Source organism: Natator depressus, chromosome 1, assembly GCF_965152275.1.
Source record: "Natator depressus isolate rNatDep1 chromosome 1, rNatDep2.hap1, whole genome shotgun sequence".
Taxonomy (NCBI): domain Eukaryota; kingdom Metazoa; phylum Chordata; order Testudines; family Cheloniidae; genus Natator; species Natator depressus.
This window is the reverse complement of record NC_134234.1, coordinates 98,117,473-98,144,408: the sequence shown is the minus strand read 5'-3', so window position 1 is coordinate 98,144,408 and position 26,936 is coordinate 98,117,473. Positions and strand designations below refer to the sequence as shown.

At 42.0% G+C, this 26,936-nt stretch overlaps 1 protein-coding gene across 14 annotated transcripts in view; it reads left to right on the top strand.

Annotated features, from left to right (window-relative positions):
• DOCK9 (dedicator of cytokinesis 9) overlaps positions 1–26,936 on the top strand; it is a 328,156-nt gene that overhangs the window by 260,236 nt on the left and 40,984 nt on the right. For all 14 annotated transcript variants that reach the window (XM_074962965.1, XM_074962958.1, XM_074962984.1 and 11 more), the window contains 6 exons: positions 11,283–11,398; positions 12,325–12,462; positions 13,014–13,196; positions 19,794–19,907; positions 20,051–20,266; positions 26,817–26,874. In XM_074962965.1, the coding sequence (XP_074819066.1) occupies positions 11,283–11,398; positions 12,325–12,462; positions 13,014–13,196; positions 19,794–19,907; positions 20,051–20,266; positions 26,817–26,874 (825 nt within the window). The remainder of the gene's footprint in view (positions 1–11,282; positions 11,399–12,324; positions 12,463–13,013; positions 13,197–19,793; positions 19,908–20,050; positions 20,267–26,816; positions 26,875–26,936) is intronic.

Here is a 26,936-nt window from a genome sequence, read left to right as displayed (position 1 = left end):
CCGGTGTCCTGCATGAAATTCAGAACACTATGAGGATTTACCCCTGAAGGAGTCAGAGCTATTGAGCTTTAAAACAATGACATGTCACATACCCTATAAGACTCTAATACAAACTTTAAGATTGTTGGGAGTCTGCCTTCTCAGATGGAAAAAAAACAACACATACAGTCTCACTGAAGGCAGCTGTCTGAACCCTTTCAGTATGCCTAACGCAAGTCTTCTGACCCTGCTAAGAAGAAACAGTGTTTCCTCTGTCTACTTATTCGTAACTGTTGCCAGCCAACAGGCAGCAAGTCTGATGGTCATGTCAAGAGCTCCGAACCAACCGTTATGAGTATTTTTCCTTCCCTTACCCCTTTTGGAGTACCTTTATTCTTGGGAAGCCTGAAACAATATTTCAGTAGACCCAATCGGTCGTTGAAATTATCTTGACTGATTACTCTGTTTAGTTCCAGACTATCCCTACCCACAACCCACCATCCCCGACCCCTTTCACAAGAAGATTCCATAACAAATTCATTCTCTGTTGTCTTTCAGACACATAGAAGAGGTTCCTACCCAGTTCAGGAGAAAGGGCTTTTGTCCTCATTTCTTTCTAATTCCCAAAAAAGAAAAAAAGATTGGAGGGCTATTCTGAATTTCAGAAGACTCAATACATTCATTGGAAGATTAAAATTCAGCACAGTAACTGCAGTCTGAATAATTTCTTCCCTAGATGCACAAGATTGGTTCACAGCTCTCAACCTGCAGGATATGTATTTCTATTCACCCCCAGCCCCCACAGGAAATACTTGAGTTTTATAGTGGGATCTCAACATTTTCAGTATAGAATTCATTTGGATGGTCAACAGCCCCAAGAATATTTACAGAATAACTAGGGGTTGTTGCAGCATTTCTAAGAAAGCAAAATATTTGAGTTTATTCTTACCATGATAATTGGCTGATTCACGATTCCTCTCATCAAGTCTGAGAGAACATTCATTATACTCTCCAGCTACTCACCAATCTAGGCTTAGAATAAAACCAGGAAAAATCTCAACTGATCCCATTATCAAAGATGGAATATATAGATGCTCTGCCGGACTCCACACAGCATCAGCTTATTTACATGAGTCCAGATTGGAGACAATGACACATCATAATTAATTACTGAACAATCCTCAGATATCAGGAAGATAATGTTTGAGTTCTGGGACACATGCCATCATGTATATTCATCAGTCCTCATGCCAGACTTCATCTTCACTGTATGTAAGGCTGTCTGAAGTCCATTTTCAAGCTAAAAAGCCATCATATAGGCACATTGGTGATGATTCCTCAGTATGTCCTTTCTGCAGCCCAGCATGTTGTACAATTCATATGCCTATGGGCTATTCCCTTCCCATCCTCAGTTTCCGGAGCTGTTCAGAGTTGCAGCATAGCTTGTGCTAGCGACACCCCCTTCTTCTGCTTGCGGCCAGATCTTCTGCCTTCACAGCAGCAAAGTGGCGGTTTGTTTCACACCTATCCTTTTCTTTTGGATTTTTTTACTTTTAGCCTCTTTTCAAGCAGTTAAAGTGTTTATATTTATCAAGCCTTCTCACCTCTTCCTGGTCCCGGATCTGAGCGGCGTAGTGGTCCCAGCCGCCTGAAGCCTCTGCTGCAGTGTCCCCTTCCACCTTTCAGACGTGGCAGAAGAGCCATACAAGCACCAGCAACATCCAAAAGGTGCTTTGTATATGAGGCACTTTTCTCAGGTTTGGAAAAACATAAAAAATGCATTGCCTGTACCCAGCCAGCCTACCTTATCTCTGCCGGGGCCCGGAGCGCTGAGTTGGCTAAGCATGTTGGGGCCCCAACCCCTCCCAAGTAGCTGCGACTTCACCACAGAAAAACCTGACCAGGAGAGACCGAGTAGAACAGGGAGAGGCTCTGAGGACAAAGAGGATTTCATCCAGCTGACCTAGGAGGTAAGTCCTGGGGCAACAAAAAATCATAAAGATAAGATACTTTCTGGGCTGCTGGTCCCCCAAAAAGTCCTACAGCGGGTTTTAGGATCTGGGGAGAGAAGCAGGACTGCTACACAGCTTCCCTTCCTCACACCATGAATCAGGTGATTCTCATGATACTCTGGGGTAAGTCGTGCAAAACCCAGAGTCTCCAGTTCCTAAAATGACAAAAGCAAGTGTGTCCTTCAGAAGGCAGTGATTACTATTGTTAATAAACAAGTGGGGTGAAAATTAGGAGTTAAACCCCTTCTCCTTTGCCTTCTCCCTCTGAGGGAGTATTTGCTGGAGTTTATCTCATACACGGAGGCTCCATCACAATGTTCTATACTATGCTCGCCACCCCTCCCATGTCCTGCAGCATGTGTGGGCATGCAGAGAAGCCTGTTCCTCCTTGCTGTGCAGCCCTGCCTCAGGCTGCAGTCTAATGGAAATTGTGCCTGTTCGACTATCAGCCCAAGGATGCCTAGCTCTGCCAGGAAAAGGGGCTCAGACTTCAGGAAGCAGCAGAATGGAAATTGTGCCTTCTGATCATCAGCCATACACTTTTATATACTCCTCTACCATGGTTACTGGTTCTCCGCAATATTGCTTCCCCCAGTGTTCATAGAGAGGAAAGCATAGCAAAGCTTGTGATAAAATTGTGTAATATGCCACATCTCCCATTAATTAAAGACTTGTTTAATCCACCACATGGTCATTGCCTGTTGTGAATAAGTTTATCGGGTGAGGGATATATGGTAGAGGACACGTGGCGAACTTCATGGTTCTCGGAGAATGTGACAAATAATTACCTTGCTTCGGACTCCAGTCAACATCAACCCAGGTTTCATTTACCGCAAAGGCCGCGGAGCCTTCTGAACCAGTTTTGTGCTGGATATTAAATTTGTGCTGCAGTGGAATTTCACTGGTGATTTAGAAACAGTCCACTATGTCAGTGTGGGCAGCCATATACCATGACACATGTTGTTGAGGACTGCAAAATGACTCAGCTTTCTGGAGGTCTTCCTGTCTTGAACATCCTTGATAAGAACGCTGTGGTTTGGCTTTACTGGATTGCATACGCCAAATAATAATAGTAATCATCAGCCATAAACCCTTGCTCTCCTAGGAAAAGGGGCTCAGACTCTGAAAGACTGGAAAAGGTTCTCTCTCTCCACCCCTCCCCTGCTCTACAGGCTGGCTCTACATTAAAGCCTTGAGCATTTCAGGCAGAACAGAGGCATTGGAAGATTCCACTCCCCATGAAGCTGCACCAAAGGGTAAGTGCGAAGTCCATTCCCATGTTCAGAAAGCTCCAATTGTGGTGCTCGGTTCCTCCTCCAGTACTTACTTACTAGCCAGTCTCGGGGAGCAAGCAGAAGCAGCATTTCAGGCTCCAAGGAACAGCTAACAAGCTGTTTTCACAATCGAGGTATGTGTACCAGTACTCTTCCTCTGATGTATGGTTCCCAGACCAGGATGAATAGTGTACTACCTCTCTGCTGTAAATAGCCAGAGGAAAAACTACCACATGTTGGTTTTTTGTGTTTTTTTTTATTAAAAAAAAAACCTATAGAAATTTTCTAGGAGAGGATGCCAGTCAGTGGCCCTCAAGGAACTTCTTAATATTAATAAAAATACCTTTCCTTTCAAGCATTATTATGATACATGTTTTCCTGTTGATGCCTCCTTTGAGGACATCATACGATCAAAATGAGGATACCTAAATAAACCAAATGCTAAACTAAAATGTTCATATAAAGAAATGTCATAAATTTTGGGAGCCTAAGGTTGGTACAGCAGGAGCTCCACCAGTGAAAGGCATAGTCACAACTTCAGAAGGGGACTTCCTTCCAAGACCACATAGAACATAAGAGTGATGACACCGCAATTTCAAAGCCTCAGCTTGCAGCTGTTCAGACCAAAAGTTTTTCATATATTTAGTAAAAAGCCTACTTTGTGGTAAACTAGTGGTTCATCTTCTGGCGATGTGATTCTTGTTCGGAGTGAGACATCTTGGGTCCTGTCTTGGTCAAACCTCTTGTTGTAATATGTGACGAGCAATGGATTCCAACTTGATGACTACAAGGATGTCATGTTACATCCATGAATAGTTTTCAGTCATCGTAAATAGATATCTTGTGTATCCAAACTTACAGTTGAGAAGTTATTGGGGGGAACTTTAGGAAAATTAGTAGCTGAGACTTCAGAAAGTCCTCTGCTCTCTGTCAAAGCCAGCAAAGCAATCTAGTGGGTGCTGGCAACACCCAATGGTATCCAAGAAGGGACTGTTAACCTGGCAGGGAGAAAACATTTGGAGCAAAAGCTTCCAAGGAGACCTAGATGAATTTTACTACAAAGCAATAAAATCTTTAGTATGACAAAGACTCTTCCTTCTTATCAACCTTCTTTACCAGAGCCTTAACTAGTTGACTATAGTCACAGCAAAGCATAGCTCACAAGCCACAACATACAGTGCCACAACCCAGACTTTGGATCACTTTTGAGGGCATGGCTTTGCAATAACACCAGGCAAAGCTCTCTGGTTCTGTAAACAAACATAATTCACCTGGGATTGGGAATAGACACTTTGGTGATCGAGATCTACCCATCACTAGACGGATTCCACAAGAACCAGGATTTGATATCCATGCTGGACAAATGCATGAGACCAGCCATGGCTCAGTGTCTCTAGCCATTGGGCCTACGTGAGTCTCCCCATGGGTAAGGTCTTCTATCAGGCATCTCCAAGCCTTCTGAAAATATGGGACCATTCCCTGGAGCGAATACAAGACCAGGTACTTGTTCCCAACCAGGTGCTGGATCCCCTAAGATGATGGACAGTCCTAGAGAATGTCCACAGGGGTCTTTCCATATTCTTTCCAGGCCAGCAGGTTCTCACAACAGACACGAGTTTGAAAGGATAAGGATCACTTCTGGGATCCAGAACAATGTGGGATATCTGAAGCTCCAGGGAAAGGAACCACAGCATGAAGCCTTTGGAGCTCACAGCTGTCAAACTACCTCCACTGAATGCCAGGTCTTCCTTGAGGGCAATCATGTCTTGATCCAACCAAGCAGCCATGGTTGCATACATAAACAACCAAGGGGGAACAAGGAGTGTAGCTCTATGTGCAGAAGCGATGGAGACAATAGAATGGGCAGACAAGACTCTCCCTTTCCAAAAGGTGATACACACAAAAGGAGAGCTGAACATAAAGACAAACTGGCTCAGAAGATGCAAAGTCGACTAAAGCAGAAAGTCTTCACTCTGATCTCACAAATGTTTGGGCTCCTTGATGTTGACCTGTTCTGATAGAATTGAAGCTAGAATAATTGTTGCAGCTTCTGAAGAGACCAGACATCTTTGTTCCAAGACCTGTTCCTCCACCCAGAGCTACATCATCTTCAACTGACAGCCTGGCTATTGTTAGAGTTAGCCTCACTCGGCCTATTTTCCAAAGTGATCGGGACTTTGCTGTCATCTAAGAGAATTTCCACACTAAAAAATGTACTCCATATGGACCAAGTTCAGTTCATGGTTCCAAGAGCACAGTGCAGATTCTGGGAATTCTGCCCCCCCCCCCCAGACTTCCTTCCAGAAGGTGCGAATAAGGGCCTTCAGCCCAGCACCATAGCAAGCCAGATATCAGCCCTAAGTAGTGTGGTACTTACAGGATCTTGCGATTCCTTGGCAGAACCATCAGGTATCCAGATTTCTCAGAGCAATCAGACTGACCAGACCAGCAGTCAGACCAACTTTCCCTAAGTGGAACCTACCACTGGTATCTGAAAGCCATAGCCACCCATCTCTTTGAGACTATGACTTCCTTCATTCCACCTATGGCCACAGCACCTGACCAAGAAGCAGTGACACACTAGAAGTCAGAAGAGCACTCAAGACCTATGTCAAGCATGCAGAATTCACAAGATTTGGCTTCCTGTTCATTTCCTTTCATCCTGAGTTGCCAAAGGCTTTAGCGTATCCAAGCTGTTCCTTACTAGATTAATCAGACTATGCATTGCTGAGGTGTACAAGCTATCTGGCACAATTGTTCCAGAAGCAATCAAGGGGCATTCTACAAGATCCATGGCAACCTCACGGGCTAAAAGGGTGAGTGCTTCCTGTGCACAGAACTACAGAGTAGCCACATTTTCATTAACTAATGCCTCTATGAGACACTATAAGCTGGACTTCCTTTCTCTGCAGAGGCCTCCTTTGGCAGGCAGGTACTGCAGGCAGTGGTCTGGACATAACCTGGCCATTTGAGCAGTTCAAAAAAGGGTAGTGAGAGAGGGGTGTCCCCCCTGTTTCTTTTGTTCACTTTTCTATCTCTTCCTTCTCCTATTCATGGCTTCCTACTTCCCATACATACCAGAATTGTGGGAGATGCTGGGCTGCAGAATGGAAATTTCTTACCTGATAATCTCTTTCTGCTAGCAGCGTCTCCCACAGTTCTGCCCACCTTGGATGTTTCACAGGCAAGGATCAGCATTTTATTTGGATAGTTATCATGTAGGCCGTGGCCTATTGTACATAGTTAATTAGTTATCTCTAAAATTATTGTTACTAATCATTTTCCAAGAGTTTTTCACAGCTTTGGAATGAATCATCTGGCAAACAGGAGAATGGGGCATGGCTGGCACAGGCTATACTTCAGTTTGAACCACATCCAGAAACTTCAGACAGGAGGGAAATAGCCTAGAATTGTGGGAGATGCTGAAGCAGAAAGGAAATGTAGCATCTTGTTTTCGGGAGGAGATCAGAGTCTCAGGTCTCTGTCGGATGCCTTCTTAATATCATGGTCCCACAGCTTTATGTACGGATTCAGAAAACTCAAGCAGGATGCAACGTCGTTGATTGTAATTGCACCAGCATGGCTCAGACTTTTGGTTCAAAGACCTGCAGAAACTATTGGTTTGGATTCCAATATCATTGCCTCCTTTAACTTATCTTATCACTCAAGTAAAAGAGAACATGCTTTACCCAGAACTAGAATCTCTGCACCTTGCTTGGATGCTTGCTGTTTAATTGATGAAGAAAAGTCTTGCTTCGGGGACGTCCAAAATATTTTAATAGTGGAAAGGACTCTACGATATCTACATATAATGCCAAATGAAAAAGATTTGCCTCTTGGATACAGCAACACCATGTCTCATCCTTTTTAACATCCTTTCATTTTTGCATTACATGCTTTCACCAAAATCAATTGAACTTTCATTAGTTTTATAAAAGTTCACCAAGAAGTTACATCTATCACCCAGTATTTTCAGACCCTAGAGTTTCTAGATTTTTAAAGGGTTAAGTACATGTTTTTCCTTCCAATTAGGACAGAGATCTCTCTGTCATGGGACCTTAATGTGGTATTAGCAGCTCTGATGGGCCCTCCATGTGAAGCATTAGTCACATGTTCATGTATATTGCCATTACTTCTGCTCCTAGGATGGGAGAAATTCAAGTCTTAATGCCTGATCCACCATATTTCATAGAGATCCCTTAGAAGACCTCATCTAGATTTCTCCCGAAAGTAGTTTCTGATTTTCATATTAGTCAAACCATTCATTTACCTGTTTTCTTTCCCAGACCCCATACCAATAATTCTACAAGAAAACTACACACTTTAGGTGTTTGAAGAGCCATTGTCTTTTTATTTAGACAGAACTAAATCATTTAGAGTCTCCTTGAGAATGCTTATTGCTTATGCCAAAAAAAAAAAGGGAAAGCATTTTCTTCCCACAGAGTATCCGAATGGATTACAGTATGTATCAGATTGCTATCAAATAGCTAAACTGGATTCCCCATTCAGATAAAAGCTCATTCTACTACAGCTCAGGCTACATCTGTGGCTTCTTATAGAAATAGACCTATTTCTGAAATTTGTAGAACTGCCATCTGGGGTTCAATTCATATTTTCACAAAATGCTATGCTATAGTGGAGGCTTCTAGAGCTGGTGCTTGCTTTGGTAAAGCATTTTTTTCAATCACTGTTTCACTAAGACTCCAATATCCATCTCCTGGCATGAGGTAACTGGGAGTCACCAAGAGTAGAATGTATATAGGCAATCATTAGAAGAAATAAAAATGATTACTTATCATATAGTAACTGGGGTGCTGTTGAAGATGTGTTCTCTACATGTATTGCACGACCTGCCCTCCTTCCCAACTGTGGAAGTCCCAAATTGGAGTCCATAATGACACAGATACCAATTGCAAAGGAATTGAGGTAGTTGGCCCCACTCTGCCTCTTTTATGCCCTCACAATTGGAGAGACAAAGGCAGGTAGGGCACAGGCATGAGCCAGTGGGCACTGCTGGTCAAAAGATTACAATGCTGGGGATACAGACAACACATCACAAAGAGCACCAGTTACTGTAAGGTAAGTAACAGGTTTTTATTTATTTGTGTTTCAGAGGAAGTGGCAACATAAAGACGAATCTATTATCTCTCTCCAAAGGGAAACTATTTCCTTTTAGAACTGAAGTATTTAAAACTAATCCATTTTGAATATCTTACATTTAAAAAAAAAAAGTGGAGCACTGAGTCTGTGCATGTGTGGCTAGCTCAGCTGCATAATGAATGTACAGTTTTGTCCTGTTTGCAGTGAATGAGATATGCATGGACTAAATTACAAGATTGAAGATGTGTGGGAAAGGCACTCCAGTGTATGTAGCCAGTAATTCCAGATTATAGAGTTTATCAATTTTTCTTTAAAACAAAAAAAACCCATGCCAAGGATATTACTTGCAAAAGCCTAAATTTAAAGGGATGATATGAAAATACTCTCTATAAATTTAGGCGGTGCACATACAATGAACCCCCACTATGTTTTGTTAGTAGGATTAGTACCCAGGATTTTTAGGAGTATGGCCACAATTCAGCAAAGTATGTAGAAACATATTTAACTACAAGCATGTGCTTAAGTGCCATGTTGGATCAGAACCTAATGGCATTTCCCTCCCATGTTACTGATAAGGAGGAACAAAAAAAGAGCTCTCTTAAACCTTATGAGACCCACTGGAGGGAGGTCCGTTATGATGTATTCCTCCTAAGACAGAAGAAAAAATTGTATGATATTACATTGTTTTACTGTAAAAATAGTATGCATTGTTTTTGTGCATGTGTTGATCCCAGGATATTAGAGAGACAAGGTGGGTGAGGTAATATCTTTTATTGGACCATCTTCTGTTGGTGAGAATGGCGTTTTTGAGCTTACGCAGTGCTCTTCTTCAGGTTCTTGTCTCTCTCTCCAGCAGAAGTTGATCTAATAAAAGATATGACTTCACCCACCTTACTGGTTTTCAGTCAAAACCAGGATCAATAACAGTCATGAATCACTTCCCTCCCCCCCCCCCCAGTGTTCCTCAGTGAAATGATAATAAATTGTCTTTTTGCTTCTCTTTATATTTTCCCAAAACTCATGGTTTTGCGCCCTGAGACAAGACTACCCCCTGTGGTTTTAGTCTCTGGTGTCCTCCCATACTGATTTCACATCCCTCAGTCAACCTGGCTTTTCCTGTTCACTTACATGCAAATACAGCTCCCATTGTATTTTGGCTTTTACAATGCTTGATTTACATTAGAGGTGATGACATAATTACCTTACCTCCTGTCTAGAAGAAAACCTGTTTCTCCTTGTGTTTGATACTATGCTTAAAAGTCTTTAACCAATCAATGTCCATAATTTCTCATATATCATTAATGCATGCATTTCAAAATGATGTTGACCAGTGTGTCACCAGCTTTCATTTGATACCTCACACAACATTCTTTATACATAAACACTGTGACAGCAACTGTGTTAGGGGTAGTGAATTTGTCAGACCTGATAGGAGTTGCCGACCCAGAGTAGTGAACCACCTCTGTGGTTCACAATCTAACAATGTGTGGGCAGATTGAAACCCTGACCTGTCACAGCAGTGTTACTCATTATTACCCTCATTGGATTTAATCAGATTTTACGTAGGTATATTGCAATATGGAAAAAACAGTGTAACTGTCAACAGCCAGTTTAGCTTTGACATATTTTAAAATCTGGTTACTGTGTAGCCCCCATAGTTGAGGTTCAGTTGAGTTTGCACATAAAATTGAAATTCAACTTCTTTATGTCTGCAGAATGTAATATATCTTTCTTAAAATTACAGCACTTTCTCTGAATCCAAATAAATTTTGAGGGAAGGTGGGAAGGACAAACAAGTGTATACTCTGCTTTCTGCTGCTTTCATGATGCAAAGCATCTGTAAATCTAGTTTAACAGGTCAGTATGCTCTGGCTGCTTTGTGCTGCTCCATATTGGCTAAACGCAGCCAGAACATGCATGTGAATCTGCCCCTGAAAGTTAAAACAGGTAGGAGACCCAAACAACCATAAATTTTCCCTACAGTGACACCAGTGGGTGAGGTTGGAATCTAATGAGCCTTTTAAAAATCAGTTAATCTGAGACACAAGCATTAAATTGTGTTTATCATACGGATAAGGTTATGTCACAGTAACCCTGAAATTTTGCCATTTACAAGGACCCAGATGCCACACATTAACAGTTTGTGTTAATCTAGTCCCATTTCAAAGAGGACTAGAACAAAGTGAACTAACAAATTGTTATTGTGTAGCAGCAGGGCCACAAGGTTACCCTGACTATAGCGTGAAATTATTTTTTTCCCACAGTTATTCATAATTTTATTGTGACAAAATCATATCCGGAATCATAAAAATATGGTTATTGCATGGTGTCACAACAGGGCACAGTAGGGGTTATTTGGATGCCCTGTTCTGCATTTTGATGCTTCAACGTGTTTGTATTTCTTTTACATTTAACCTTAACTCTGAATTTTCAGGGTTTATACTTCTTGGGTTTGGGATAATTGCAATATTCTTGGTTTTACCCTAAATTACTGATATTTGTTCTCCACCTTAATTCCATCTATCCATGTACTTTTTGTTTTTGAATATATTAACATAGTATTACCAGTTATTTAAATCCATTATTTTAAATATGTTTAATGCTACTATTTTAAGACTTTACCTTTACACTTCACTGTGCTGTTATCTTAATTAAATTATTTGAATACCAAATATTGTACACATATATAATTGTCTCGTGGTTGGAAAAGTATGAAAAAAACTATCTATGTATAAAATATTACTCAACTGTTTAATGTAAACATCTTTCAAAGTCCTTATTCTTCTTAAACTTCTTCTAATGCAGAAAATCTTTTATAATTTTTGGCTACATGATTTAGCAGCATTAGTTTTAAAATAATTTTTGTTTAATTATGTATCATAAATATAAAGCAGCACTTCATTTGAAATTTCTACAGGCTATGGCCATTCAGATGCAGATGTTCTTCACCAGTCCTTACTTGAAGCAAACATTGCCACTGAAGTTTCCCTTACCACTCTGGATACTTTATCTTTATTCACAATGACGTTTAAGGTTTGTCCTTAACACAGTTTTGATAGATTATTTGATTTTTGGCATTTTAAATAATTATTCTCTAGAAAATTACTAAAAAAAGAGTTCTTATATTGAGCTATACTACTAACATCATCTGTATTAAAACTGTACAAGGCAGGTAATTCATAATCATGCCATACAATAGCTAATAACCTTTACTGTTTAATGAAGTCTCATTTGCTAGTATTAACAGTATGCTTTGAACTCAACCAATTGTCACTCAGTCCTGCAATTTGTCTCTAGTAACTTCCACTGAAGTCAGCATGAGTTTTGCCTGATGGACTATAGAACTGGACCTTAAATGTTTTAAACTCAAAAATAGAAAATTGCTAGTAACCAGATCCGTTTAAATGATGCATGTTCTTAGTTTATTTTTACACCCTCTGAGGGCAAGAGTAAGCAGGGTACTCCATAGGGTCCTTTTCTTCCTCCCCCACCTTTTCCCTCTCCAAAGCCATTGCAGAAAGCCCACTGTCTAGTTCGCCTTTTAACATAGCTGTCCTTTAAGGGTTTTATGGGACTGATAAAGAAACACTGCAGTAAAGGCGTTATTAGTTTTGGTTGGTTGGTTTCTGTCATGTTTTTGCGCCCACCCTCTTCATATCTGAGTTACTAATTAAGTATTTAAGACCCCAGTAACATATGCGTACTATCATGTTATAATTTTGTCATGGATCCATCACTTTGGCTACAGATTAAGATTACTAAAGGTATTGGAATATTAACTGTTTAGATTTGCTTGTAGTTTTTAATATGCTTCAGTAGTACTATATGTGAAAGTTTTTTGAATAGCATCCTTGAGACGTAGCTGAAGCTAAGATTTTTTTTTTTGCACAATTTATATGCATTCTTGATAGAGCATAAATATTTAAAGAAAACACTAAATTGTCAATATCAATTTTAAGAACCAGCTACTGACGGATCATGGACATAATCCACTGATGAAAAAGGTTTTTGATGTGTACCTCTGCTTCCTTCGAAAAAACCAGTCTGAAACAGCACTGAAAACTGTCTTCACTGCTTTAAGGGCACTAATTTTTAAGGTAAGTCTTTCTAAAATAAAAATGTTAATCTTTAATTATTTGTCTTTTTTTATAGTTACCACAGTGATTTGTATCCAGTTATACAAGTAATATAATATCTTATTTCTCAAATTGAAATTGGATTTAAAAGGAAAAAAACTGTAGCATTGCAGATCATGATTCCGCAACTGATCTTACACACCATTTTGCCCTAGAACGAATGCAGTACATTTGTTTTATTGTTTATCTTTTGTTATGGCTCTGGTTGCTACTTTTATTTTATGTAACTGTTAATATCCAATCAATTTGAAATACTTTTTCAAGTACCATTTTATGACACTATATCATACTTGACTAAAAATCCATATATTATTTTTTCTGCATTCCTTTTATCCACTGACTTCTATCAAAAAGTCATGAAGTGTGACTAGCATTATTTTTTTCTTTATGAATCTATAATTTATTGTTTGGCTGCACTGTCCTCGGGATGTTGGAATTGTTTTCTCTTAACATTTGTTTATTTACTGATGTTAGCCTTGACGTGATTTTTCTCTGATTCATTCTTTCCTCAGTTTCCTTCTGCATTTTATGAAGGTAGAGCTGACATGTGTGCTGCATTGTGTTATGAAATTTTGAAATGCTGTAATTCCAAACTGAGCTCAATTCGTACTGAAGCTTCACAACTGCTGTATTTCTTAATGAGAAATAACTTTGATTACACGGGGAAGAAGTCTTTTGTAAGGACACATCTGCAAGTTAGTATAATTATTTACTTATCATTGGCTTTCATGGCTTTAAGATCTATTGCTCTTCTAAGCTTAAAAATCGTTGTATAATAAGCTGTATTCTCTTTTCATGTGTAAAATCTTTGGGTTGTATCGTATATTTTTAAAACTGACCCACAATTGACTATATCTGTCTGGGAGGGCAGTTGAAAAACTATGAAATATAAATTATGTGCATTACTAATTAATACAGTGAACTGTTTTTGAACTAATATTGAGTTGTTTATACCATTATGGGGGGGGGGCGCAAGGGAAGGAGTTATGTAGGCCAGGCAAGAAGAGATATTAGTGGTAAAGCAGCTCTATGGTTTTTTTTCTAATTGCTAAAACAGCTTTAAAAGATCATATTTGTGACGGGTTGTCACCCTGGGGTGCTACCTGGAACTGGTGTACCACCGAGCCCTTTGATTCACCAACCTGGGCTCCCTCTCGCACTGTGCTGCTGTGACAAGCTAGTTGTAGACTACTCCCAGTCCTACACTGCCACCAGCATTCACACAGGCAGGGACACACACAGCTGCAGTTACAGCCACTGCATGAACCAACAATAGAGAGGCTACAGCCAAGATAATCCCCAGCTCCCCAGACTAAGTCCCCAGAGCTATACCATCTTGCCCTGGTCAAAACTCCGACCAGTATGGATTTATTACTTAGTTTGCCCCTCCCTCGATGTGGAGAGGAATATGCAAAAAGTTTGTGTTAAACAAGCTGAGATTTTTTTCTCTAGACGCTTCACTCAAAGGCATGCTGGTTTAGGTAAAGCAAAAAACAAGTTTATTAACTGCAAAAAGATAGATTTTAAGTGATACAAACAGATCAAAGTAGATTACCTAGCAAATAAACAAAACCTCAAACTTAGCCTAAAATACTAGATAGATTGGATACGAATTAGCAATTTCTCACCCTTGCTGATGATACAAGCAGTCCACCAGGTTTCCATACACAGGCTAGAAATCCCTTTAGCCTGGGACCACACTTTCCCCAGTTCAGTCTTTGTTCTTCAGGTGTTTCCGGGAGTTCTCTTATGTGGGGAATGAGGCCCCCAGATGGTGTCACACTCCACCTTCTATAGCTTTACCACATGGCGGGAACCCTTTGTTCCAAATTCAGTTCCCAGCCCAGTTTGTGGAAAAATACAGGTACCCAAAATGGAGTTCAATGTCATGTGGTCTGGTCAGGTGCCCTTGCTGAGTCATAGCGGCCATTACTTACAGGCCAACTGGGATGTTTACAGGAAGGCTGAGCCCTTTGATAGTCCATTGTCTTTGCTGATGGGCCTTCTGCCCTGTCTAGCTTCTTCATTGTTGTACCTGAAAGGCTAGCTGTGGATGTTACTCAGAGTAAGCACATTTGGAATACAGATACATAGTCAATATTTATAACTTCAGTTACAAAAATGATACATGCACACAAATAGGATAATCATATTTAGCAAATCATAACTTTTCCAGTGACCTCACCTCACATGACCCATCTTGTACAAAATGTATCATAATTACATTATAATCATACAGCTATGAAGAATATAGGCTGCAGTGTCACAATGTTAAAATAACTTAGTCTGATTAATTTATATCTGAAGGCTGATAGGCCCAAAGCATAATCAACCTGTCATCTTCCTAGGTCTCCCCTTCTTTTTCTCTTCTCTTCCCCGTCAGTCCTCCAAACTAAGAGCTTTGAAACAGTATTAAAAGAACCCGCTTCTCTGCTTGGGTGACCTAAGTTCTGGGGTTGTTGCAGTTATTAACATACAGGTTCATCTCATGTGAATATAGTGTATGCATGTCACACAATTCTTCTTTCACCTTTGTGAGGCAAAAATCTTGCAGAAAAGTTCCAGCTTACAACCAAATAATTTGATGTAAAGGTAGTAGTGCAAATCTGTTTACTGTAGTAAAACAGCAGTAAAACACTGGGCTGTCTAATTGTTGTTGCTAGAAAATGTCATGTCATACTTTATTTCTGGGTAGCAAATGTTTTGTTTTATACATGGTATGTAAATTGCTGGGTTAACTAAACTCTGCAAAGGGTTTACAACAAACTGTTGTAACCGTGCCTCCGTGGATCACAACTGAGAATACCAAATTCAGGACAAACTGCTGAGAAATAGAGGAGACACACCCCAAAACTGGGGAAAAAAGATATACCAAATCATCAAAAAAAGTAAACTTCTGTTTTACCACACTGGCTAACAAGAAGTCAGAAAAGCAGTCTTCTTAGGCATTCCAGCCCTGGATTCAGCACCCAGACACTAAACTTAAAAATGAGTGGTTATTTAAAACCAATTTCATCAAACAAAAGGGTTCTTCTGATCCCAAAGGACCAACCACATACCTAGGTCAATATATAACTCAAATCTTACCCAATAATCACGCTGTTGCCAATCCTTTAGTATCTAAAATCTAAAGGTTTATTTATAAAAAGAGAGAAAGAAAGAAAGGTGAGAGTTAAAATTGGCTAAAGGAATCAAATACATACAATAATTGCAAAGTTCTTGGTTCAGGTTTGTAGCAGTGGTGGAATAAACTGCAGGCTTAAGTCTAGTCTCTGGTTGCTTCCAAATCATTGAAAGGTCATCAGTCTCTTGGTTAGAATGCTCCCATTAGTGTAAGTCCATAGTCCAGAGGTTCGAGCAGGAAAGAGGCAAAAGGGAAATGTTTCCAGGGCCTTTTAGAGCTTCTTCCCATTGTTCTCACTGTGGAAAATTACAGGTAACAAGATGGAGTTTTGAATCACATGGGCAAGTCACATGTCCATGCATGATTTTGCTTGATCATAGTAGAGGCCATCACAGGAAAGTCCATTCAGTGTAGATAGGCGTCTCCTATGGTCCATTGTGAGTTAAGTGTTTCTCGATGAGCCATTTAACTTGAATAGTCCCTTCAAGGTGTGCAGGCTAACTACCTTGTGGATGTTACCACATGAGCAAACATTTGAAATACAGGTATATAGTTAATATTCATAACTTTAGATACAAAAATGATACATGCATACAAATAGCATAATCATATTCAGCAAGTCAAAACATTTCCATAGACACCTTACTTGACACACTTTGTACAAGATTTGTTGCAGTTATATAACATGGGTAGCAACAATGATCTACATGGTCATATTTTAATCAGACAACATCACACTTATATACAGTAGAATCCTCTGTCTCGAGGCTGACTTGGGTTATAAGATGGAAGGAAGGAGGGCTGCCACCAACACCCAAAGGTATCAGCAAAGCAGAGCTGCTTGTAGAATCTGTGTGGGGTGGCAGAGAAGCAGCAGACGGGGACTGTGATACAGTTCTGGGGCTTATGTAGGTTGGGACCAAGGCACTGAGAGGTTCTGCTGCTTCTGTGGCCTATGTGGGTCTGTTTCCAGACCAGAGGATTCTACTGTTGCTCTTTGAATGCTGGTCACTATATGTATTCTGCTGTGGGTATGCATGCGCTCCATGTACCTGAGTCCAGAGAATTCTTACAAGCAGTGTCTGCTGCTCCACATCTGCCCCCTTACTCATATGCTCTGCACCAATGCCCTCTCCAGTTTCTTCTTACTGCCACATAGCCTGAGTTGGAATCCGCCAGTGCCCAAAACTGATCTTTTCTCTGCTTCCTGTAATTATTCAAAATTACATATTGTTCTTAGTTTTTTATTGTTATTTTTTATAGTTCCCCGGTTAGGTAGTCTTAAAATCCCTACCCTAGCGAAACTCCTGGTCTCCCAGCACAGGACTTAGATTATGACCAGGATACCAGGCTTCAAAAACTCTCTCTTGCCCCTGCTTCTTTTCAGTCTGGAACAACCACTGCTTCAGAGAAACTCATGTTTCCACTAAGTGCAAACTCTTTCTGCCACTCTTTCCCCAGCTGAACATGGCAGATGCAAGAATTTTGGCTTTGGAAGCACCTTACAGAGTGCATGAGGCCCCAGTCAGACCCAAACTTGGGAGACCCTTTTCTATATCAGCCAGGGTCATCAAGGAGCACACCCACTAGCACTGTGTCAGACTCCAGAGCAGACAGAAGCAGAGGGAAAGGTCATTCATTGGGACCTCTCATGAGAGTAAAGGGCACTCTTACAAACATAAAAGCAGATCCCTTCCTATACCTTTTAAGAGGAAAGATTCCTCCCCAGCCCCACCCAAGTTGGTGAGCCTTCAGACCCAGGCCACAAGGATTTAGGCCCCCTCCTAAGCCTCCTGGGCATGATCAAAAGGCACATACAAGAAAGATTCATTCAGTATCAGCCTCCGTATCAACTTTGACACTGACTGTGGGTACCAACTCAAACAAAACACTGGGACCTGAAGGACCAGGAACCACTGGTACTGTCAAAAACTGGTACTGTCAGAAACTCATTCATCGACAGTACCATCACAGCCCCGTAAGGAACTGCCCTGTACACCTACTCTGATGGTACAGAGTGACACGAGACAACCTCCAAAGGGACCAATGAGTTATACCACTTCGGAAGATATTTTCATCCTCACAGACTCCCTTGTTATCAGGATCAGTCCTAACCAGGGAGATTCTACCACCATTGGGAGTCAATGACTCTGGAAGAAGTCTCTCTCCTATCCCATCCACTAGTCATGGTTTCCCCAACAGCATCATCGATGGAGCCGGATCCAACATTTTCATTGTCTGGAGAGTTGGATGTATTGGGGGAACCAGCTTCACCTCCACCTAAAGAGATCAGCCCAGACAGAAGATTGAGAGCCTCCTTGAACCAGCCTCGGCCAAACTAACAGGGACCTCCTCCTCGGGACTGGTGTACCCAATGCTGAGAGAGAGAGGGACTTTTGACCCCTCATACTGGCTTTACTGGGGTCCATGGGACCCTTATGCATGGTACCTGGAATCTGTGCAATCCAACAGGGAATTTTACCACCCCTCTTCTCCAAGGTGTCAACCAGAACTTTCCATTGATCCCATGGAAGGAGGAGAAAGACTAACGAGATCAGCTGGTACCACTGGTACTGACAGGGGTATCATCCTCCTCACTAAATGAAGTGGTTGCTCCAGCCTCACTGTTTCCCCCAAACAGTCATAGACAATCTCAAGACCTGTTACGAGAGTAGCAGAAGCGCTCCAAATCTCCTTAAAGGAGGTCCAGGATTTTCAACATAAGCGTCTGGATATCCTACAGCCTACAGGATCCAGTCAGATTACACTCCAGGTAAATGAAGGCATACTAGAATGGACAAAAGCTATATGGCACACTCTGCTTACCTGTGCCCCTGTCCCCAAGAGGGCAGGAAAGCAATATTTTGTCCCGACTAAAGGAGCAGACTTCTTGTTCACTCACCGGGCACCACCTAAGTCACCCTTTGAACCACTAACTACATGTTCCATATCTCACCTATCAGTGAAGGTCACCGTCCTGACTGACATCACTATGGCCAGAAAGATAGGTGAACTTGGGACCCTGTTGGCCAATCCACCAAACACAGTATTCCATGAGGACAAAGTCTCACTCTGGCTACACCCAAAATTCACTCCCAGGATTGTTTAGAAATTCATGTAAACCAGTCAATGCACTAACCTGTGTTCTTCCTGAACCCCTATGCCTATAGCAAGGAGAGAAGACTTTATTCCCTCAATATGTGACGAGCATTGGCATTTTATCTGCTTAGAATGAAACTGATCAGAAAGTCACCTGGACTGTTCATTGCCATAGCAGAATGGGTTTGAGGACAAGCTGTATCCTCTCATAAAATCTCTGTGTGGATCTCTGGCTGTATCCTACTCTGTTATCAGTTAACAACTTCCTCCCTCACATGGGCAAGGACTCACTCTATGAGGGCACAAACAGACTCAGTAGCATTGCTTCAGGAAGTGCCCCTCCTTGAGATTTGCAGGGCAGCTTCGTGGAGTTCCATCCACACATTGACAAGATGATATGCCTTGATCTAAGACTCCTCTGTTGACACTTTCTTTAGGACAGTGGTTCTACAAGCAGTGTGCCACCTGCATCTTTGCACACTCTTCCTCTGAGTACTGCTTGTCAGTCAGCAACAGTAGAATACACACAGGACCAACACTTGAAGAAAGAAAAGTTGCTTACCTTATTGTAACGAGTTCTTTGAAACATGTGGTCTCTATCTGTATCCCACTAGCCACTCTCCTTCCCCTCTGCTTTGGATCACATCTGGATTCAAAATAGAGAAGGAACTGGAAAGACAGTTGGTCCACCCTGCCCCTTATACCCTCGGTTTGGAGACCAGGGAGTTAGGTGCCATCCAGCAAAAACTGCTTGCAAGAATTCTCCAACTCCTGGCTCATGAAACACATGCATACCCACAGTAGAATACAGATAGGGACCACATATCTCGAAGAACTGCAGTTACAATACAGTAAGTAACTTTCCTTTATGAGAAGACAGGTTTGCAGTAAGTTCAAATTGTCTATTTGTCATTAATTGTAAGCTTTTGACATTTTTCTGTTAAGTTACATCATATTAGAAAAAATTTTCAATTAAAAAGAACACATACCTACCTTCTGAACTAAAAATCTTTTAGGGATACTTGCAGGATGTAAACATACATTTACTAGATTTTTTTTTCTTGTCAAGGTTGTTATTTCAGTAAGTCAGCTGATTGCTGATGTCGTTGGAATTGGAGGAACTAGATTTCAGCAGTCTCTTTCCATAATTAACAACTGTGCCAACAATGACAGACTTATTAAGGTTAGTACTGACTTTTTCATACTGCATAAAGGCTTCCAGAGAGTTTGTTTAAAATAGTTCCTTAAAGTCTAATATTCTATCGCTTGGATTATGAAAGGAATAAAAAATACACAATTCTTAAACTTTTTTAAAATTTATTTTAGCATACTACATTCTCTTCTGACGTAAAGGATTTGACAAAGCGGATTCGTACAGTCTTAATGGCTACAGCTCAAATGAAGGAGCACGAGAATGATCCAGAAATGCTTGTGGATCTCCAGTACAGTTTGGCAAAGTCTTATGCCAGCACACCTGAACTCAGGAAGACATGGCTAGACAGCATGGCAAGAATTCATGTTAAAAATGGGGATCTTTCAGAGGTAGCAGATGAAAAGCAAAATATTTTAGCTGCTTAATCAATGTGCTTGTTTTTCCCTCAGCATTTCCCATGCTAGATAACCGTTGTGTTAATAGTTCTCATAGCTTTCCATGCTGCCCATAAAAATTAATAAGTTACCATGGTCTCTGACTGTCTATGTAATACATATGTAAAATTGTCATAGCATGATGTAATATTAAGGCAGGAATGTTCTGCATAAACTACAGGAGGCATGCCCTCTAGTTAGAAATTCCCCTCACTTATCAGTATCTTACAGCCTTAATGTAATTGAAGCCTTCCAACAGCTGCTATTTAAGTTTGTTTCCAAATTAGTTGCACACTGCCAGCTTGAATAATTCTAGTTTTGAGTGTTTGCAGAAAATTTATGTATTTAAAATACATGTCATTGATTTTTTTCACAACAAAATGCTATCTGATACTACCATTCTGTCGTGAAAATATGTATTTCTAGTATGTTAGGAAAAAACAATTAGATATGCTTTGATCAATGTAAATGAAGATATCTAATCAGCAGGTAGAATGTGTCTCAGCTCTTTCTGGATGTTTGTTCTCAGTGACACAAAATGATCTTTAAATGCTCGCTCATGTCTATTCCATGTTAGGTGTGCGTGCACTGTATGCCCAGTCTCAGAGATTTTTTCCCTCAGTGGTATCCGTCAGGCTGGCTCCAGTGCCACCTGGTGCCTTGTGCTCATGTGCTGGTATAAGGGGCCTGGCCAGCTCCAAACCCTCTCACTTCCTTCCTACCGCTCATGACAGTCACTGGAACAGCAGCTCCTGCTTTGGCAAACCTTATTCAGTGGTCTTACTTTAGTCCTTTTCCTTTATTTCTCTATCCCAGTTCTTTATTTTCTCAGTTTGGACCGTTGTAGTTTAGTTGTATATAGTTAGTTGACATTTTCTCACCCTATTAGCAGAGTTTCATCTGCCCCCAGTGCTGGGGCATGCCTTGGTCCCCAGATTTCAAGCCCTGTGCCTCCTGCAGCAAACCCAGGCCTGTGAGTGACCTGCACTCCAGTTGTCTGAAGTGCCTGGGAGAGAACTCATATTAGGAACCCCTGCCAGATCTGTTAGGACTTCAGGCCCCATACAAAGAAGGAAAGAGAAGCCAGGCTGAAGTCCCTCCTGATGGAGGCAGCAGTCCGTCCCTCATTGGAGCCAAGCCAGTCCAACACAGCACCCAGTACCTCTACATTATTGTGGAGTGCACCTCCTGCCGTGAGTGTCTCAGCACCATTCTTCTTCACCAGTGCCGAAGAAAAAGCATAAGATGCAAGTGGCCAAGAGGGGATGTTCCCCAACTGTGAAGAGAATCAAACATGGGGAGCACAGTGGAATGCGACCTGAGTCTGGCCGCTCCTCTGCCACTGCTCCATGGGCGGCAGTGTCGACTCCACCTCGTACGAAGGCTCCGTTAAGTCCAGTCCCGGACCATCCTTCGGCGCTGGAGGGGCAATGCAGCACCAGCAGGATCACAATCCTGTCTACCCCAGTTGTGGCCAAGAATCTGCTGACGCTGTTGGTACCGCTGTTGCTGACAGTACAAGCATCAGTGCCTGGGAGTAGATGGGAGCATGCAGCCCTGGGCTCCCATTTGGTACCAGCCTCCTCAGTACCATCTAGGTCCCTGCTTGCCTTGATGCAGGTCTTCCACCTCAGCACCATTCCCAAGCACCAGTGGGTACCATTATCCATGATCTTCGGAGGAAAGTTGTCATAGGACTCAGAAACGGACTCATGTTCCCACTCGAGGAACCATTTCCCATTTCCACCTGGGCGCCCTATCAGTTGGTGAATCTGGGCACAGGGGTACTGCCGAGTACTTGGCACAGTGGGCACTGGTCTGTGCAGATGCAGTGGCCATTTTGGAACCTCTGGGTGTTTCCCCTGATGCCAGGGCTCTCTTCCAGCTACTGTACTCCATAATCTTGGAAAGAAGAGCTCCCCTGTCCCTATGGCCAGTACCCGACCTGGATTCTGGTACCGAGCCTCAAAACCTAGATCTATGGGACCTGGTTGGTGCAGAAGGAGAGGAAGAGGACCCCCTGCTGGTGCAGGCTTCCTCCTCCTCCCTGGCAGTGTCTGGGGCGCATGTATCGCCCCTCACGACAACTTCACAACTCAACAGGAGCTGTTGAAAAGAATGGTTTTGAATTTGGGGCTGGAAGTGGAGGTAGTCAAAAAAATCCTCCCACAACCTGGTCAATATCTTGACTGCTGCGGGCCCCTCAAAGGTGGCCCACCTTCTCAATGAGGCCATTATGGGAAATGAAAGCCCTGTGGCAAGCCCCATCCTCCCTACCTCCCACGGCAAAAAGGGCCAAAAAGAAGTACATTGTTCCCACTCAAGGCTATGAGTACTTCCTCTTCCCTCCAGGGTCCCTGGTGCTCTTGGTGGCCAATAGCAGGGGACAGACAGTATCAGCAAGGAGCGACCCCCAAAGCAAAGGATGCGAAGAGAGTAGACCTTTTTGGCAGAAAAGATTATTATGCAGAGGGTCTACAGCTCTGCATCTCCAACCAGCAGGTGTTGCTGGGGAGATGTGATTTTAATGTTTGAGAATCAGTGATGAAGTTCAAGGGCTCTCTTCCCCAGAAGTCAAGACAGAAGTTTTCCGCGCTGGTGAAGGAAGGAAAGTCTGTGACTAGGGTCTCCCTACAGGTTCGGTACGGGCATCCCGGCAGATATGGTTGCTAAATCCATGGCTTCTGCAGTGGTCATACGTAGATGCTCTTGGCTCCAGTCCTCAGGTCTGCCAACAGAGGTTCCACAGTCCATCCAGGATCTTCCGTTTGAAGGCACTTCTCTCTTCTCCGAACAAACAGATGCGAAGGTTTGCGGCCTGAAGGATTCTAGAGCTATTCTCAAATCCCTGGTCTCTGTGCTCTGGCATCTTTGAGGAAACACTTCAGGCCTCAACAACCAGTTTGCTTCTCACATCAGGAGCTGTTTAAGAAGCAAAACAGGGGTTATAAATGCAGACAACTGCCCCTACCTGCTTCAGCCTCACTACCGGGCCCTCACAGATACTCGGGAGGCTCCAAACAGAACTTTTGAGGAGGTGCCCAAGGGAGTTATACCAGTTCTTGTACCAGATCCTGCCCCACTTTCTGTTTTCACTTTTGTTTTCCGGCTTCAGCCTGGTATGGTCCCTCATCACCTCGGACAGCTGGACGCTAACTATGGTGGAGGAAGATTACGCTCTCCAGTTTATTTCCATCCCTCCCTTCCCCATCCCTCTTCAGGGACCCTTCTCACAGGTTTTAGCCCAGGAGGTGCAAGCCCTCTTCCAGATAGGGGCCGTGCAGGAGATAGCTCAGAGCGAGAGGAAAAGGGTTCTACTCCCATTATTTCCTAATCCCGAAGGCCAAAGGGGGTCTCAGACCCATCCTAGACCTGCGTTTCCTTACACTTATCTCAAGAAACTGAAGTCCCGCATGGTCTTCCTAGCCTCTATTATTCCCTTCCTGGATCCAGGTGATTGGTGCACCACCCTCAATTTAAGACACCTATTTTCACATCTCCATATTTTGGGCCACAGAAGATTTCTCAGGTTTGTCGTGAACCAGACCCATTACCTTTCGGCAGCCCCTCAGGTATTCATGAAATGCATGGCGGAAAGCAAATGGTGCAATTCTATCCTAACCTCGACAACTGGTTGGTCAAGTGCCGATCCAAGGCCCAGGTGAGAGCCAGCATCAGTCTGGTCCAAGCTACCTTCACAGCACTGGGCCTGCTGATATAAACAAGCAGAAGTCAACATTCATCCCCATTCAGAGGATAGAGTTTATTGGTATGGTGCTCAATTCCATCCGGGCCAGAGCCTTCCTCCCAGAGGCACGCTTCCAGATAACGTCAAAACAACATTAACCCTGAGGACCTCAGAATTCCTGCTATTCTGGATTTTCTGCAGGCTGGTGTGGATGAGGATCTTCAGTCTAGTTCGTAGTGTGCAAGTGTCAGCCATAAGTAGTGTCTTGAAAACTGGGTCCTTGAATTCTTCAGCAGATGATCTTCAAATCTCAAGTTCTCAAGAGCAATCAGACTGGCAAGACCCACAGTTCAGACTGTTCTTTCCTAAATGGAACCTCACATTGTGCTAAAAGCCCTGACTGCCCAACTCGTTGAACACCTGACATCAGTCGCATCTTTCCATTAAAACCTACTTTCTGGGCACTATCATGTCTGCAAAACAAGCCTCTGAGATTGCAGCTTTATTCATGCAGGAACCACATTGTGTATTAGATGACGGGTGGTATTAGGATTCCAGAATCTCTTACCAACAGTAAGCTTCTTTTTCAATGCCTCACAGGTCTATCCAAAGCCACAGCATCGTACAGAAAAGCTATGGCATAATTTGTTACACAGCCTGTCATAAATACAAAGGGAAGGGTAACCACCTTTCTGTATACAGTGCTATAAAACCCCTCCTGGCCAGAGGCAAAACCCTTTCACCTGTAAAGGGTTAAGAAGCTAAGGTATCCCTGCTGGCACCTGACCCAAAATGGCCAATGAGGGGACAAAATTCTTTCAAATCTGGAGGCGGGGGAATAAAGGGTTTGATCTGTCTGTGTGACGCTTTTGCCGGGAACAGACCAGGAATACAGCCTTACAACTTCTGTTAGTTAGTACGTAATCTAGCTAGAAATGTGTTAGATTTCCTTTTGTTTAATGGCTGGTAAAATAAGCTGTGCTGGATGAAATGTATATTCCTATTTTTGTGTCGTTTTGTAACTTAAGGTTTTGCCTAGAGGGATTCTCTGTTTTGAATCTGATTACCCTGTAAGGTATTTACCATCCTGATTTTACAGAGGTGATTCTTTTACTTTTTCTTTAATTAAAATTCTTCTTTTAAGAACCTGATTGCTTTTTCATTGTGCTTAAGATCCAAGGGTTTGGGTCTGTGTTCACCTATGCAAATTGGTGAGGATTTTTATCAAGCCTTCCCCAGGAAAGGGGGTGTAGGGCTTGGGGGGATATTTTGAGGGGAAGATGTCTCCAAGTGGTCTCTTTCCCTGTTCTTTGTTTAACACGCTTGGTGGTGGCAGCGTACGGTTCAAGGACAAGGCAAAGTTTGTACCTTGGGGAAGTTTTTAACCTAATCTGGTAAGAATAAGCTTAGGGGGGTCTTTCATGCAGGTCCCCACATCTGTACCCTAGAGTTCAGAGTGGGGAAGGATCCTTGACAAAGCCTAAAGATATACATCTGGCACGTTTAACAAGAAGGTCAGGCTCCTTGTTTGTCTCCTTTCACCCAAAGTACCAAGGACTTGGGACATCCAAATTATTTTTGGCTGGATGGATCAATTTAAGCATCATAGAGTCATATAAAAATGAGGAGTCCTTGTGGCACCTTAGAGACTAACAAATTTATTTGGGCATAAGCTTTCGTGGACTAGAATCCACTTCATCAGATGTATGAAGTAAAAGATACAGGATCAGGTATAAATATATGAAAGGATGCGGGTTGCTTTACCAAGTGTTAGGGCAGTCTAACGAGATTAAATCAATTAACATCAAAATACCAAGGGAGGAGAAATAACTTTTGAAGTGGTAAGAGAGTGGCCCATTACAGACAGTTGACAAGAAGGTGTGACTAACAGTAGGGAGAAATTAGTATTGGGGAAACCTAAGGCATCAGGTGAACCTGCTCCTGATGATGGAATCAAGACACACTCCATGGGTCTATGGCAAGATTGTGGACAGAAAGGGAACTTGTGCTTCCACTGGAGAAATCCGTAGGGCAGCAATTTGGTCATCTCCTACCTTTATAGACACTACAAAGGACAGAAAGTCTATAGTCTTTTATAGAGTACTCCTTTGGCTGTAAAGTGCTTCATGAGGTGATTCAGAAAGAAATACCTTGTCATTTTGATATTTAATTTCATGGGGAGTCTTTTCCTATCTGTCTTTCTTTATCTCTCTCTATTTTTACTGCTCCTTTCTTTCCATCCATCTCAGAACTGTGGGAGATGCTGGGCTGCAGAATGGGAAGTTTCGTATCCGGTTAGCGTTGAAGTTATTAATTCTAATCATATTCTGAAAGCTTTTTGACACAGCTTTGGAATGAATCATCTGGGGGCAAACCAGTGAAGGGGGTGTGACCAGTACATAGGCTGTGTTACATTAAACCACCTGTAGAACTGTTGAGAAAAGGGGAACATCCCATACATCTTATAATTCTGGGAGATTCTATTAGCAGAAAAGAAATTTCTCATTCCTGTTCCGCTTCTTGATTGTTAAATTAAGTTCTTGTTGAGACTTGCTTCTTCTGTTAAATGTATTTAAATCCAAGACTAGGTATCCAGTCTTAGTTATGGCAAATTCAGATTTCTGTTCACGTAGATAGGAGTTGTGCGTGTTAATAATTGCAGGATTAGGACTTGTATCTTCTGCCTTGCTTTTAAAACTTGGACCTCCTTGAGCTTTTAAAAATGTGTGTGTTTTCTGTATATGTAAGTTATTTGTGTTAGAAGTTCCATTATAATTACCATTTATAACTTTTTTTACTATTTCTGTTATGCTTTAGGCAGCAATGTGCTATGTCCATGTAGCAGCACTGGTGGCAGAATATCTGACACGCAAAGGTATGAATTTAAACTTCTCCATGATTACTTCAATAATTTTTTTATATCCGTTATAGTTTGAG